A 15,786-nucleotide genomic window follows, 5' to 3' on the forward strand; every position below is an offset into this window, starting at 1 on the left:
ATGCAAATGCCGCGTGAGCGCCAAATGGCACTAAATGCTTTCAAATGCAAACAAAATTAAAAAAAAAAAAAATGAAATTAAAATAAATAAATGCCAGCAAATTGCAAGCGTTTAGCACATGCCATTCCGTGTGTTTTTTAATTCATTTTTTTATTAAAATGACAAATAAATAAATAATAGCACAAAGTGTTGGCATTGCGGTCTCTGTGCCATGAATTGCATTTAGTTGTCATTTATCTGACGCGACATTTTATGCCAAAACTTCCGTATAAATAATATTAATTTACGCCATTTTATTGTAGTTCCCACATTGGGAAAAAAGTAAATATAATAAACAAATGAACGAAACGAAAAGGTATTTGCATAAAGATTTAGAATTAAAATTTAATTCTGTGATTTGTCATGCAAAATAGAAAAGCGAAAATTAACTGAGTGGAAAACTAACTGCAAAAAAATGCAGCTAAATATTATACTAAACAAAAATATTATTCGACTGAGCGACAGTTTGTTTAGTTTGTTTGGTACATAATAAATAAATAAAAACCATTTGCAACATGTGCAAACAATTAAATGCAATGAATTAATTTATGAACATGAAGCGAGTCGCGAAAAAAATTACATACATACATATATATAAATATACACATACATATGTATTTACGTAGATATATTTGCAATTGTATAATTATACAAAAATATATAAAGAGTTTTTAGTTATATAGAAAATATTTTTAGAGGATCTGTGGAGTATTTATGACCCATAAATTATTATTAAAACGATGGAATTTTTTATTTAATTTTTTTTTAATGAATTTTTGCAACCTAATTATGTTATACATTTTTCTAAATTTTCTGTACTTAACAAAATATAAAGCATGAAGTAAAGCATGGAAATTTATCCTTTACGAATTTATTCCTCAATAAACTTCTCACAAAATACATAAAAGAATCATTTTTTATCTGCCCACCATATGAACAAAATAATTTGTATGTAACCGAATTCTTGACTTTTAATAGCTTTACAATTTAGAACATGAAAAAAAAAACTCAATTTCCACTACTTAAATAAAATTTCATTTAACATTTGCAGAAGTCAAACTGCAATTATTAAACCTTAGCACAAAAATTTAAAGACTTTTTTAAGGCAGCGGAAGTGTCTTCTTGACCCACAACAAAAGCAGATAAGAGTTATGCACTGCAATAGTCTACTAAAAAGGTTTTTAAGTAAGCCAAGGCTTGTAAATTAAATAAATGTAAAAACTATTTCAAAATCAAATCAAATGAAAAACTATAAACACACCAACACACACCAACACACCAACGCAGCAACGAGTAAATAAAATAGAATTAAATATGCAATAAATCTACATTAGAAGCAAAGTGAATTACAATTTCAATTTAGGGCACTCAAAAGTCGAGCTGCAGCAAATATTTAAGTTCTTCTTTTAACAAGTAAAATGCTGACTCTTAAAAAATACAAAGCAAACACAATAAATGCGTTTAACACATGCCACGCCCAGCAATCAAAGAGAGAGAGAGAGAGAGAGAAAGCGAGAGACAAAATGCAATCAAGAAAGAAAAACAATAAAAACAGTTTGAAAATTTTCACACAAACTACAAGTAGCCATAAAATTTTAATAACTTTTTGTGAGTTCACTGGGCGGGGTCAAGCGGCCCTCATCGCACTGAAAACGAAAATAAATGTCGTTAAATTTTCAACACACAAATCAAATCAAAACAAAATAAAACCAAAAAATATATATAAACTAAAACGCAGACAGCAAACAAAGATGGGCAATCAGTAGGGCATGGTCAGCGGGCAGCGAGGGTAACGAAAACTAATTAAATTAAATCAATAATAGGGGCGATAGCCCGGGTTTACGACTGCGGCCCCTACAATTAAAACTTGCACCACACAGTCCGAAACTGTTGACAAACAAAAAGGACCAAACTTTTACCAAATTTTGGCGCTATTTTCGCTGCCTACGTGAGGAGGGCCATCTCTCTAGGGGCACCGGGCGCCTAGCTTCATCAACAAAAGTAATTATAGCACAAAACATTTATAATTTTTGCCTGACTTTCGGGTGCAAAAAGCCTTGACAATTGCCTTGAAACATGCAAAGCGTGCATAAATTACAGCAGCTAAAGCCAAAACCAGAGAATAAAGCAAAGAAAAGCGAGAAAAGCGAGCATTTTCCCAGCACTTGGCTGCCTAAATATAATTTTGCACTTAGCGTCCAAAAACGAAAAGAGAAGAAAAACTAATTTCCAGATAAGCCAGCGAAAAATTACACAACAATTTGACACGCCTACACGCCGTCGCCCACCCGCAGCTGATTTGACATTTATGGTGGAAATAATTAGAAGCTTTCCCAACAAGCGTGAAAGTGTCGTGGAGCTGTTCATGGAAATTACAAAGCGAAATGAATGAAAATAGCACGAAATACAAGCAGTCGGAAAAACACGAATTTGAGGAAAATGTAAGATGTAAAATATAATGAAAAAGAGCTGAAAAAAATTCCGAAAAAATCAACAAAATATGAATTTAAATTGTTGCTATATATAATTTAATGTAATATAATATAATATAATATAATATAATATAATATAATATAATATAATATAATATAATATAATATAATATAATATAATTAAATATAATATAATATAATATAATATAGTATAATAAAATAATATATAATTTATATAAAAATAATATAATATTTTTATTCAGCTTCATAGTATATAATAATTATGTTCGGCAGAAGGGTCTATAAAGTGAATGGCGGATAGGGAAACAAAGACTTCTTTTATTATTATATGAAATATTTTTCTTGTAATTGAACGTATATTACGCAGTTTGTTGTGCCACATTTTTATTTTTATACAAATGATGAGACCCTTTAAATAAATCTCTATATAAAATATCAAGAAATATTTATCATTTTAGGAGCTGAGTTTTTGACGCAAGGAAAATATAATGATTGCAGGCAATTGCTAGTAAAATTATATAAGGTTTTAGGCTTCTGTTATTGTCTACCTATCTCTCTCTCTCTCTCTCTCTCTCAATGCCTAAAATGAAGATTCGTATCTCAACAGTTGAATCCACCTAAAATTACAGCTTGAAACTTATTTAGCCTTTTTCTCATACATTTTCACTACAACTTCTATGAATTTTAATCTGCTTGTCTATATAACACATTCAAGTGCTCATTAAGCACCAGCTTAAAGGCCATGTGAAACGCTTAATCAATAACATAAATATTATTTCAACATAATTAAGCCCATTCCCAGCCACATTTAAAATTCACTTAATTACAGCTCCAGACGTATGCCCAGCATTCGGCTTAGCCTTATCTCTGCACATTTTCTTATCAAAATTCCCATTTCATTTCTTTGGTCGTCGCCAACTCCGCCTAATTCTAATGTATTTGCGCATTTAATTCTTAATAAGTCGGCACCTGGCTTTAAGGACTTCCGTATTGCAGCTAGACTTCCTGTGCTTTGGGCCAACACTTGGCTAATTACGGCCCAATTACAGAGTGTATTCACTTTTATGTGCGGCGATGGCGGCGGCAGGTCCCGATATAATTACACAGAAAAATGAATTACATAATTAATAAACAAATTCTGCGCAGTGCTAATTAACTGCCTAGAAACAGGCGAATGGAACGTGAGAGGGGGTGTGCGTATGTGTGTGTGTGGGCTGGAACAGTGGAATTGACTTGGAGTGGGAATTAAGGCCGCAGAAGCCTAAAGTCAATGCCCAAAATGAAAGGCGGCTCAAAACACACCCACAAAAACACCAATACACACCCACGCATATACATACATTAACACACGCACGCACACACATAGACACATACGTAGAGAAGACGAGAGGATAACGCATGTAAGCAAATGGCAAATGGAAGAAGGCAAAAAGCATATCGACTTAATTGCTGACAGCAGAGCATTAGGATGAGTGTGTGAGGTGGTTGGGCTGAAACAGTGAGGGAAAGAGATGGACAACGGGAGAGAGAGCTAGCTATATGACAGACAAACAGCGTAGAGATAGCATTAGAGTCAGAGTTATGACTGTGTGCATAGTCGAGGGAGTGGGAAGCTCTCTGTGTATTCCACTGTTTACATAGGCGATTCTGTTAAGCGGAAATACTCAGCTAGCCAATACTCTGTACTTTAGAATAGTACTATTTTCAAGAGGTACTCAAAATTAGAGAACTTTTTAAGGCATAGGCGTGCGACGTTATAAAGTTAATTATCTATTTATAAAAATCTAATTACCATAAAATAAAATATTTTAACAGATTTCAAATGAAACCAACTTTTATATTAAACATTTTAATTAAATATATTTAAAAATGTATGAATAGATTTATTTAAATATATATTTTTTTTGTTTTATTTATACAACATTTAAATTTATTTTTATATTTCATTTTAAAAAAAACTTAATTAGTTTATACATTGAAATAAAAATATGTTGATTAAAAAATTAATTATTTGTATCTAAAATTTTTTTATATTATATTTTAACATCTTTATATTTAAAATAAAGTTTTATGAATATATATTTTTTTTTTTTTTTCATTAATTAATTTTTATTCTGCCAACACCAAACGAAAAATGTCCTTGCATTGTTAAGAATTATATGATTTTTTAAACATTATTTAACTGATAAATTTAAAATTTAATAAACATTCCCCTTCGCTACCCGCACATAGGGTACAATCCTAAAAGTTGCACAATAGAATGAAAATTAAACAAAAATTGCGTCACAATGAAAATCCCTTTGATAAGGGCGACACAAAGAGCAAAAACAAAACAACAAGCGCCAGCCCCGGAGAGTATACAAAAGGATATTCTCTATAGAGGAGTGTGCCCAAGAAGCAGGAGTTCCACTGGATGCGTGAGTGTTTGTGTGCTTAATTCAAATAAAATTGCTCGCTTTTTGCCATTTGTTTGCCGACTTTCGCTATGTGGAAATTATTTTGTCACGAAAAATTTTAACATTTGCCTGCTCACAAATAATAAACTAAGCACCCCAAACCCTGGAAAGCGTCGTGCTATAATTTACCTGGGCTTCATTTTTTCGTTTTCATTGTTTGCCTGGGGTTTTCCCAAGTGCATAATTTGCAGGCATTCGTAAAACTTTCATTTAGCTCGCCTGGGCAACTGTTCCTCGTATAATACTTTTATTTGATGTCAAAGTGCAGACGGCAAAGCTGCTCAAAACCAGCTAAGTGGCAGTTTATCCAGCCAAAATATGGACAGACATATGCAGCGGCTACTTGGCGACACAGGTATGAGTGTGTGAGTCTCCCTCTCTCTCTCTCTCTCTTTCACTACCCCCCCAAGAGCAACAGCAACTGACCCTTTGGAGCATTTCAGAGCAGCAATCCCCAGGGCCTCATGTTTGCCCAATGACCGGCACATTGTTCTGTTGCGCAGTGTGGGACGACAGTGATGCATGCTCGTAAACATTTTAATTGGCACGCATTCGTCGTACAGTCGTGGAGATGTGTCCAGATAAGGTAATGGTAATTGATTAGACTGTAACGCACGGTTCGACTCTAATGAGAGCATATTCTTAACAGCAGCAACAGCTCGAGCAGCTACAACTATTGCCGTAAAGCTGGCCATAACATTTCAAGTTATGGCAAGCGTTAGCAGTGGCCATCAAATTTAACAGTGGCAGTCAAATTAACAATGGCAGAGAGCGCGACATAAACCGTTATTGTAGCTATGGCAATTTCAGTTTATGTTAAAGTCTCTAAGCTGTTAAGTAAATTAAAAATATTAACAGTGGGTTAAGATGAATGTTGGCAGCAAGCAAAAGAGTAGTTCTGTTAAAAATAAGTCAATATAGCTCAATTGTGTGAGTGTGGAAGCATTACAGTAACAGGCATTAACAGTAACAGCCAGTGTGGTAGCTGCTTCAACAGTTACAGACTCAATTACAGCAACAGCAGGCGTGTCAGTAACATACGACTTAACAGCAGTAATAGCAGTAGTATATAGTAGTAGAATCATAATATTTCTAACAGATTTGCAGTAACAGCAGTAGTCACATTAAAATAGCCTTTAACATCAACTGATGTAACAGTTAACAATAAACTTTGTATTAGAAAGAGAAGTCAGAGTAATAGTAGCTAAAATAGATAGAATAGTAGTAGAAATGAATTAACAGCAACAGTAACATAAACCTTTACAGTAACAGTAGGAATACCTTAAAGAAATGTATATGTATATTTACAGAGTATGTTATATCATTTGTCAGCACAAACTTTGAAAGCTCGTCAAAAAGAAATCACAAAAAAGAGAGAAAGAAAACATAAATAAAAATTCGTTATCAAAAGATATGAAAACGAAGGAAAGCTACAATAACTGGCGATCATATATCACAGCTAAATAGTTATTGTTGGAAAATGCCGATGTAAACTCGGGGGTTGATGAAGTTTACAAAAGAATGCGACCACGTTAAATGGAACAAATGGGCAAATGGAAGAAGCAAAGCCATCTATATAAGGGGGTTGGGTACTGGGACACACGGCAACAGGGCGAGGACGAACAGCTGGCCTAGCTGCATTGCTGCTCATGTTTCTCCTGCTACTCCTGCTCCTGTGACTGGTGGTGGTTAATAATACAAAACATGTAGCAAAATGTTTCGTGAAATGCTTTGAGCAGTACAAAAAAACTGCAGTCTGATGGCGTCATAAATCCCTGACCCGAAATGGGAACACTCCGGCGACACTGGCACTGGGAGGTGGCCCGGCCATCGCAAGGATAACAGGCGAACGTACATAGCGCATAATAAACTCAAAATTAATGATTTGTTCGCGAGAACTGCAGAACAAGTGGGAAAGTACGCGATGACTGGGCGAGTGCAAAGAAAATAACGCTTGATATGCTCTATGTGAGCTGCGCGTGCTTGCCTAGGTTACCTGCTCTTGCTGCGCTTACCTGTGGCCGGGGCAGGTAGCTATCAGCATGTCTAACCCGACGACAACATGTTCTAAAGGTGTGAAAAATGGCAAGGCGACAAAAACGGAAAGTAAGTAAAAATATTTTAATTGGGTGTAGTCGACTGCCCTGATGCTCGCTTAGATTTTGATTGGATTTTGTATATACAAAAATGTGTGAAGGCAATTTTATCTATGTTTTTCCTGTGTTACTACATATTAGAATTTCTACAGTTCTCTCATCGAATATATGCTCCAGAATAAAACCAATATACTCCTCTTTAACGAGCATAAGGAATAGAATATTGTGCAAACTGTAAAGAGAACAAGCAGAAGAGAAAAGTAGAAGGAGAAAGGGCAATAGAGAGAGAGAGAGATATATATATATACAGGCAACACTGTGTGCAACAGAGACAGCACTGTACTGGGCTAATGAGTCTTGGCCTGGCTCTGATTCAGCAGCGCGTGCCCGCGCCCCCGCATTCACTTATCTTATCAGCTGAGAGGCGCACATTGTGTGCGGGCCGGGCCTAAAAGTTGATTGAGGCATGCCTTGCTCGATTACCTCTGTGTCATAGCCGCCATCATCATCATCATCATCATTATCATCATCATCATCGGGGGTAGGTGCTGGGGCAGCAGCCACAACACCTTGACAATAAGGCCAACCGATGCAGCTGCCTTTTTGCCTTGAATTTTATTTTGACTCAGCTGCCGCCGCCACAGATTTTCTCTTATTTTGGCCATTGTTTCGCGAGGTAAAACTCTACATCAGCTGCTCAGGATGAAACATGAATAAGTCGGCAAACACAGCCGGAAATGCTTTGATTATTCATCAACTATAGCTGTTAGCGATATCCAATCGCATCGATGAATGGCACTAAAATAGAATTGGTAGTAATGCTTCGTATACTATGTGCCTGCTATCATATCAGGAATGACATAGATATAATAACTAGGCAAAGATAATACGTATATGGTAACAGCTATAGGAAATGGTTGCGTATGGAGAAAGTGAAAATGGAACGAATTTGTTGACAAATACAAAATAGAATATATTCTAAGTCAATAGAAAAATATTAAACAATTTTGTATTTATTTATTCTTTCATTACTGTTAACTACAATTTTTCTAAAATATTTTGTAGAAATTATTTAGAATATATAGCTCATTAGCTACTAGCTAAGAATAACAAATAATGATATCAATTGTCAATAACTCTAATATCATTAATTATTTGAACAATTTTCTGTCTCACATAAATAAAAACTCATTCAAATAGTTTCACATTTATAAAAGAATTTCATTTAAGCATACATATACATGTAATATTAAAGGGAGTAGAAAAAGTTGACATATTGTGGTTAATGATATATACAAATAATACCAATTGATTATGAATTTGTGTTCATAAATTAATTATGATAGCTGCAATAATAACAAATATATATTTTTCTCTTTTATGTTCTCCCATTTCTATGTTAATTATTGTCAATATGTAATATAAATGTAATAAATTGGCAAATATTTGCAATAACTACTAACTTATTACTCGCCTGCAGTTTCACTAAAGTAAAAGCAATTCAATAATTGAACAACATTAACTACATTCTCCTATGTCTATGATTACAGTAAACTCTTATTGCTTTCCGCTATACCCTTAGAAATTTAATTTGAGAGAAAAGATAATAATAGTAGAATAACAGTCTAAATAAATTCAAAGCTTTCATTTTATGCCCAAAAATGTGTTAAAATCGTATAAAAGTGAAATTTACAGATCACAAGACTTTCATATTTCATAGTTGCTTGAACTTATTTAAATAATACAAAAAAAAAAAAAAAATGAATATTTGTCAAAAACATAAAAGGAATAAATAAAAACAAAGAATTTTATTTATTTATTTATTTATAATTTTATTTATTTATAATTTTATTTATTTATTTATTTTTTAACTTTTTATCTCCCATACATCTATATAATTATTTATAATTTTATTTATTTATAATTTCATTGATTTATTTTTGTTTTTTTTTACTTTTTATCTCCTATACGTTTACATAATCCTCTAAGAATATATCTCTATCATTTTTGTGCAATATCTGCAACCATTTGTTATTATGCATACTATCAATATTTGCTGCTAGAGTATTAAATCTTCGTCTGTATCTTGTCTGCGTTGCTTTCTTGTTTTTGCATTCCTTTGTCTGGTTCCGAAAATTGATGGCTCTTCGTTTGTCCGCCTGAGCGCCGTGCACATTTTTCATGCAAAATTGTTTTCGCCTACCGCATCCTCCACCCAGCCCACGTTGAGCCACCCAAGCGCGCTAAACCACGCCTTCTAACCAGCTCCAAGCTCTGCTCGCCGACACCCGGCACTGCCACGCCCCCATTTGTCTGTTGCAGGACTTGTTTGTTCTGGACTTTGGCAAGTGTCGCAATCTAAGAACTTTGGCACGCTAATTTAGCGATAAGTTTTTTGAGTAGGGTTCCCAGTCTCACTGTCTTACTCCCTTACTCTCTCTGTCCCTCTCTCTCTCTCTGCTTTTAAAGTTCTTCTTTATCTTTAAAGAATTTGATTTTGATTGCGTTTGCGTTTGCTGCTGGCTCAACTACAGGTAGCTGCACAATTACTGAAATTCCTCAGGTGCCTCAGACGTATCACTGAAATGTCAACGCCAAACAATTTTAATATGTCGCCGGCTTCAAGTGTCGCGTTCTATTCCCAAACAGGAACCAGCGACAGACAGAGAGAGAGAGAGAGAGAGAGACAGGGACGACAGTGAAAAGGACAAGCCAAGTGCGAATAGTGACAAATTGCAAGCAGCTCAAAACAAAGGAGAAAGAAACGGTACAAAACCGTCAGCGCAGAGCGCGACAGGTCAACAGGGGGAGAAACTGAGCAGAGCAGAGCAGGCACAGGAAACAGCTAACAGCTAACAGGTAACTCTGCTCTATGAATAGCAAAAGTCAGCTATAGAAATGAAAGCGAAGCAGCAAAACAAAAATGGTTAAATAATTCACAGTTGCTTGGCCACAGCGCAAGTTGGCTATAAATAAAATGTGAAGAATTGGAACAACATGAAATAGAACACGAGAAGTGGCTACACTCCACCCACATACATATGCACTCGACATAAATACATAAAATATGTATATAAATTCCGGAAATAATAGAAAGAACGAATATGAGCAACGTTACTCGAACTTATTTACAGTGGAAATTGAGAATAAAAGTTTGAGTTTGATATAAAATATACAAGTATATAAATAAATATTATATAAGGTTAGGTTAAGCTTAATATTTCCAATAATAACTATTATTATGATAGTTGGCAAGTGAGTAAAATATATAATAGGATTTTAAAAATTTATTTACATAACATTTATTTATATCCACCACTTCAAATATTTTGTTTATTTAAAAAAATATATATATTGTTAAAATATTACTTATTTTGATTCTTTATTTATTTATGATTTATTAAATATTAATATTTCTTTATTTTTATAAGTTATTATTATTATTATTATTTATTTATTTATATATCTATTTTTTTTACGTTGTTAATTTAAACCCCTGAACTGGCACAAAAAAAAAAAATGATTGAATATGACATGAAAAACAAAATAAACTTTTCACTTCTATATTCTTCAATTCTTTTATTTTATTTATCAGATATCTATTAAAATTTGTTGTAAATAAATAAATGTAGTCGACTTTCTATAAACTGTCTGTCGCCAACCCACAGCAATAAACATATTTATTTTTCTAAATCCTCTAGTGTCACTAGTTATTTCAAGCTCAAATGACGAATGTGCAAAAAAATAAAAAACCAATTTCCTAGATATCTGAGAAATTGGTTTCCATAGAAGTTTTATAAGAAATATGAAGAACGAAAATCAGAATAAATATTAAAATATTTGTATACGCTAGAAAGTAGAATTTCTTTTACAGCTGATGTTAAATAATAATAGATAAAATGTTATCAATAGATAAAATTATATCTTTAATTTTTTTAACAAATTTTGTATCTATGTATATCTGAAATAATATGTGCGAATTTGTACAACTTTCATCATATGAAAGAATGCTGATAAGGAAAAAGACACACAGCTAGTTAATTATTAAAATAAAATCAGTGACATATACATATATATGTATGTATATAATACATATATAATAATTAATAGCCTAGTCATTGATAAGAAATTGATAGGAATGAGCTTTAAGGAATGTCTAATATATTTATATCAAATTTGAGGAATTGTTTTAGTTCTATCATAAGAAATTAGTTCAACTACTATTAGTTACTAATTGATAATTTTTGATGAAAATATTATGTTTATTATTTTAATTTTTTTTTATATTTATAATAGATCTTTTAATAAAATATCTTTTAATTTATTTGATTTGCTTTTATTACTGTCTTATTTATTTCTGTATTATTTTTAATATATAAAGAGATATATTTATATATTTATTTATTATTATTTACATATTTTTTATTTCTTATTCTTATTATTATTTGTATTTTTATTTATTTATTTTATTAATTAAATTTTTTTTTTTTTTCATTAAAATATTAACTCACCTTTTGTGCCTTGCATGTGACATTGATGGACTGCACCTCGTGCGTCTGATGGCGTTGCTCCCCGATGCACTGGCCGCAGGCGGGCATCTTGCAGCTGAGACAGTATTGGGAGAGGGTCTCCTCGTGCTCGCCGCACACGGACTCCCGCTGCTGGGCGGCGCCGCGTGGCTTGACCAGCGTGTGCTTGGCCAGGGGGCCGCGCGCCGGGTGGCAGAGCTCCCGGCAGGCGTCGCAGTAGCGAATCTCGCACTGCTCGCAGATCAGCGAGGCGACCTTCGGGTCGGATTCGCACATTTGGCAGCGCAGCGCCTCGCGGGCACAGAAGCGATCGACAATGGCCTCCATGGCGCGATAGGTGGGCAGATTGCGCACGCCGCCCTCGTCGAAGAACACGAGCTTCCTGCACAGCGGGCAGGTGAGACAGTAGGCGGCACCAGGTGGCGCCACCACGCCGCCCTGGAGCAGGCCCTGCAGCTGACCGGTGCCGGCATACGACACCGGCCGGGATGTGTTCGAGCAGCAGACGACGCCCGAGTCGGCCTCGCTGAAGATGCTCACCTTGTCCGACTGATCCTGGTCGGAGGTGACGCTCTCGCTGCCCGTGGCCGAGCTGGCGGTGCTCGCCGCCGAGCTGTGTGAACTGTGCCGGGTGCCCGTGCCCGGACCCGGACCGGCTGAGGACCCGCCCACCGCAGCCGCTGCTCCGCCAGCCGAATGCTGTCCGTTGTGGGCGACAGCTGAGGTGCCGTTGGCAGCGCCGACGCCGACGCCGGCAGAGCCTGTGGCAGCAGCAGCAGCAGCGGCTGTCAGTGCCGCGCCTGGAGTGTAGGGCGTCTGTATATCCAATGCACAGCCCAGGCAGAGGGCGTGGAAGCAGGGCAGCAGCACAGGATTCGCGTACAGCTGCTTGCAGGTGGGACAACGCAGTTCGTCCTCCATTTTATTTGTTTGTTTGTTTTTTTAATATATTCTCCTTCTTTTAGTTTGGCTTGAGCTTGTTTGCTTTTACTCCAATTGGAATTGGTCTCAGCTAACGGTTTTGATTTTCGCTCTTGTTTACAAATTTAACCGTTGATCGCTCATCTTGTCGCACTCACATAAACATTCACTTCTTCTTCACACTTTGTTTACTGTTATTGCTCACTACTCACTTTTACACTGATTTGTTGCTGCTGTTGTTATTGTTGTGCTGCCTGTTTGATACAAGCAATTGTTTCAACAATTTGCATCACTTGATTCGCAACGGTAAATTCACAAAAATACGCGCGTTTTCATTCGCTTGCACGCTTACACACTGATTCAACCGCTATGCACACCCGCTTGCCGTTCAACTTCGTCAAAGACTAAACTGTCGGTGGTTGCTTAACAGTGTTGGAGGCGCACTTCTTGGCTCGCTAACAGAGGCAACCGCAACTGTTGACGAAACTTAACGAAACGATAACAGCGCAACAACAGAGCTCGCTGCATTAACAGCCGTCGCGACGGTTGAGTTCAAAATTTCTTATCACTAAATGAGTGTGATAAGAAGTGATGGGCCTATTGATAAATATGCAAAAGGACTGCAATTTTTATGAGTAATTATTAATGATGTTGATAAGTTTAAAAATATAGGAGAGGGATTCTATGCAATCAAATGAACTATTTAAATAAAAATATACTATATATATTATTATGTTATTTAGTTTTTATTTATTATTTCTTAAATTTTATTTTTTATATAAAAGAAATAATTATAATAATTAATAAACATAATCGTGATTGCCGATTCCAATAAATATTGAAGATTCAAATTCACGTTCTGTTTTCTGTTAACTTTAACAGACCGCTGTTGCTCGCTTCGGTGGTTAACATGTTCGCTTTCGAACATGTTGTATCCTGCAGCTGCATGCTTGTTGCACGCGTCGAATGTTTACATTTTTTGTTCGGCTGTGGCAGAGAAAAGGCTTAGAGATTCGTTAGAAATTTGAAATGTGATCGACAGCAGCGAAATGTTAACGCTGCATTTGTAGGCCACAAGTGCAGCAACGTCTTCTTCTATTGCTGCTGGCCAAGCTGCCCAATTACATACACACTTACATAAAGCGCATTATCAAACTAAAAGCAAAAGAAAAATTCCTGATAACAAGAATACAAGAGTCAATCGTCGCAATGATATCGATACGTATACAAATAAACACATGTACTGTGCACAGGTATGCAGCACTCAGGTAAGCTGATAAGCAACCAAAGAATCCCTCTCCATATGGAGCTAATGCAACAACAACAGCAATATCAACAACTACAACAAATATGATTCGAGCATTTGTTTGCCATCGTCTGTTCGTTTATTTAGACATAAAATCAGGCAATGAACGCCAATGGCTCGCTGCTCCGCCTCTGCTTGCCGCGACGCGTCGTCGTCGCAGCGGACAGCGTGAGCTAAAGCCGAGTCCGCAGACAAATAAAACAGATTTGACGAAGAGCTGCTCCAAGTGAGAGGCGACTGGGTCAATAGCAACAGGGATGAAGTATAAGTGAAGTATGTGACTCTGGAATACCCTGTAATTGAAGCTGGTTTTGATGTGACAGATAAAAGTTTGCACTTGCTATACACAAGCATAGACATGTCCATATTCGGTAATTGGAAGAATGTTAATAACATATAATGACATAGATGTAAATTTACCTATATGAATATACCAGACATAGCAGAATACCCTGTAAAGAGTGTACAAATGCCCTGTAAATGAGTTTTGCTAAGCATGAATATACGCTGTACGGGACTATATCATACATACATACGTTGTACAGGTGTATACATATGAATATATTCTTAACATGAATATACCCTGCCGAAATAGCCGAAATTAATTCATACTGATGCTTAGATATCGCAGTTCACTGATATACTCTGTAAATAACAATGGCTAGGTAATCACATGGAATATTTATATTCCCTATGCATAAGTTTATACTGAATAACTATAAATACCCTGTACATAAAAATATGAATGAGCGTAACTATGATTGAATACTACTATGTCTATGCTAGTATATACCTCGTAAATGACATTTACATGAGTTACTATACTTATACATTCTTATATAGGGTCTATAACATAGGAAACATACACAGGTATTCATTGCACTGTGCTAAATTGAATTTATGGCTTAGTGAAATCGATAATCTTAGATTTTAAGAATATGTGAATTTAATATTATCTATCATATCATATACTACTATCAATTACCAATAATTATATATGAGTGCAACATTTATAGGGAGAAAAAAAAATACTTTAAGCAAATTGTCTACTTTTCGCTTACTTATATACCTTTATAGAATATCAATATTGTATACCCTATTATTCTCATTTCCAGGTCATAGCAAACGTGCGTAATCCGTTTGACTTAATAAGCCACGCTCTCCAATTGGGTTTCCAATTGCGTTAGGTTTTTTTTTGTTTTGGGTCTAACCACGTGTTTTGACAGCTCACGGTGCTGCGGTTCGATTGGAAAACGGCATCTGTTGCCACTGTCAGGTATTTCTTACCTGTATTCCCCCAACCCCCATCTGTCGCAGCACTGACGCTGCCCCGCCCCAGCGTCTGCCCCTGCCCCTGCCCTATGCAAATATTGACATGCAACGCATTTCGTATGCGTAATTTGCCTCAATTTATTGTTGAGCAAATGTTTGCTTTTGTTTTCCCCCCGTCGACTTTTCACGCTTTTCCACACACTTTTCTCGCTGCTGGCAATAAATCAACGACGACTCGTAATGTCAGCCCAGGCGCCTAATTGCATGTATTTGTCTACGTATCGATTTTACCGGATTTTCTTTGGTTTAAGGTCAACGTTAAGAGGCGAAATTAGAGGAGATTATAATTTTGGGTATTTAGGGTGCACGATATGGGTATACTTGGGTAATTAGTGAAACATAGACGAATTATATATACATTATTATGCTAAAGAGAAGGCGAAATCGCACAGTAAAATGAAGCAAGAGATTTTCGATTTGTATTCATATATTTAGTAAATGTCTCAAATATATACATACATATACATACATATATAAGAAACTTTAGTAAAAAATATATATCTAAATTTGACTAATCCTAAAAATTACAATTTTAATGAAAATAATGAAAAATGAATAGTAATAAATAAATAAATAATTTAATTTTATTATTATTAATTTTTTTTTTTAATTTTTTTTATATTTAAATTAATTTACTTATAATATTATACAACT

The 15,786-nt window shown here is 35.3% G+C and overlaps 1 protein-coding gene across 2 annotated transcripts in view; it reads right to left on the reverse strand.

Moving 5' to 3' along the window:
* The window catches only part of Trim9 (E3 ubiquitin-protein ligase Trim9), a 114,573-nt gene extending 101,889 nt beyond the window's left edge, over positions 1-12,684 (reverse strand). For both annotated transcript variants that reach the window (XM_030383319.2, XM_030383318.2), the window contains exon 1: positions 11,556-12,684. In XM_030383319.2, coding sequence (XP_030239179.1) covers positions 11,556-12,494 — 939 coding nt within the window. In that variant the 5' untranslated portion in view covers positions 12,495-12,684. The remainder of the gene's footprint in view (positions 1-11,555) is intronic.
* Between the last annotated feature and the right edge of the window lie 3,102 nt (positions 12,685-15,786).

This window comes from Drosophila navojoa, chromosome 3 (genome assembly GCF_054131105.1).
Source record: "Drosophila navojoa isolate 15081-1374.11 chromosome 3, UAZ_NAV_1.0, whole genome shotgun sequence".
NCBI classification, from domain to species: Eukaryota; Metazoa; Arthropoda; class Insecta; order Diptera; family Drosophilidae; genus Drosophila; species Drosophila navojoa.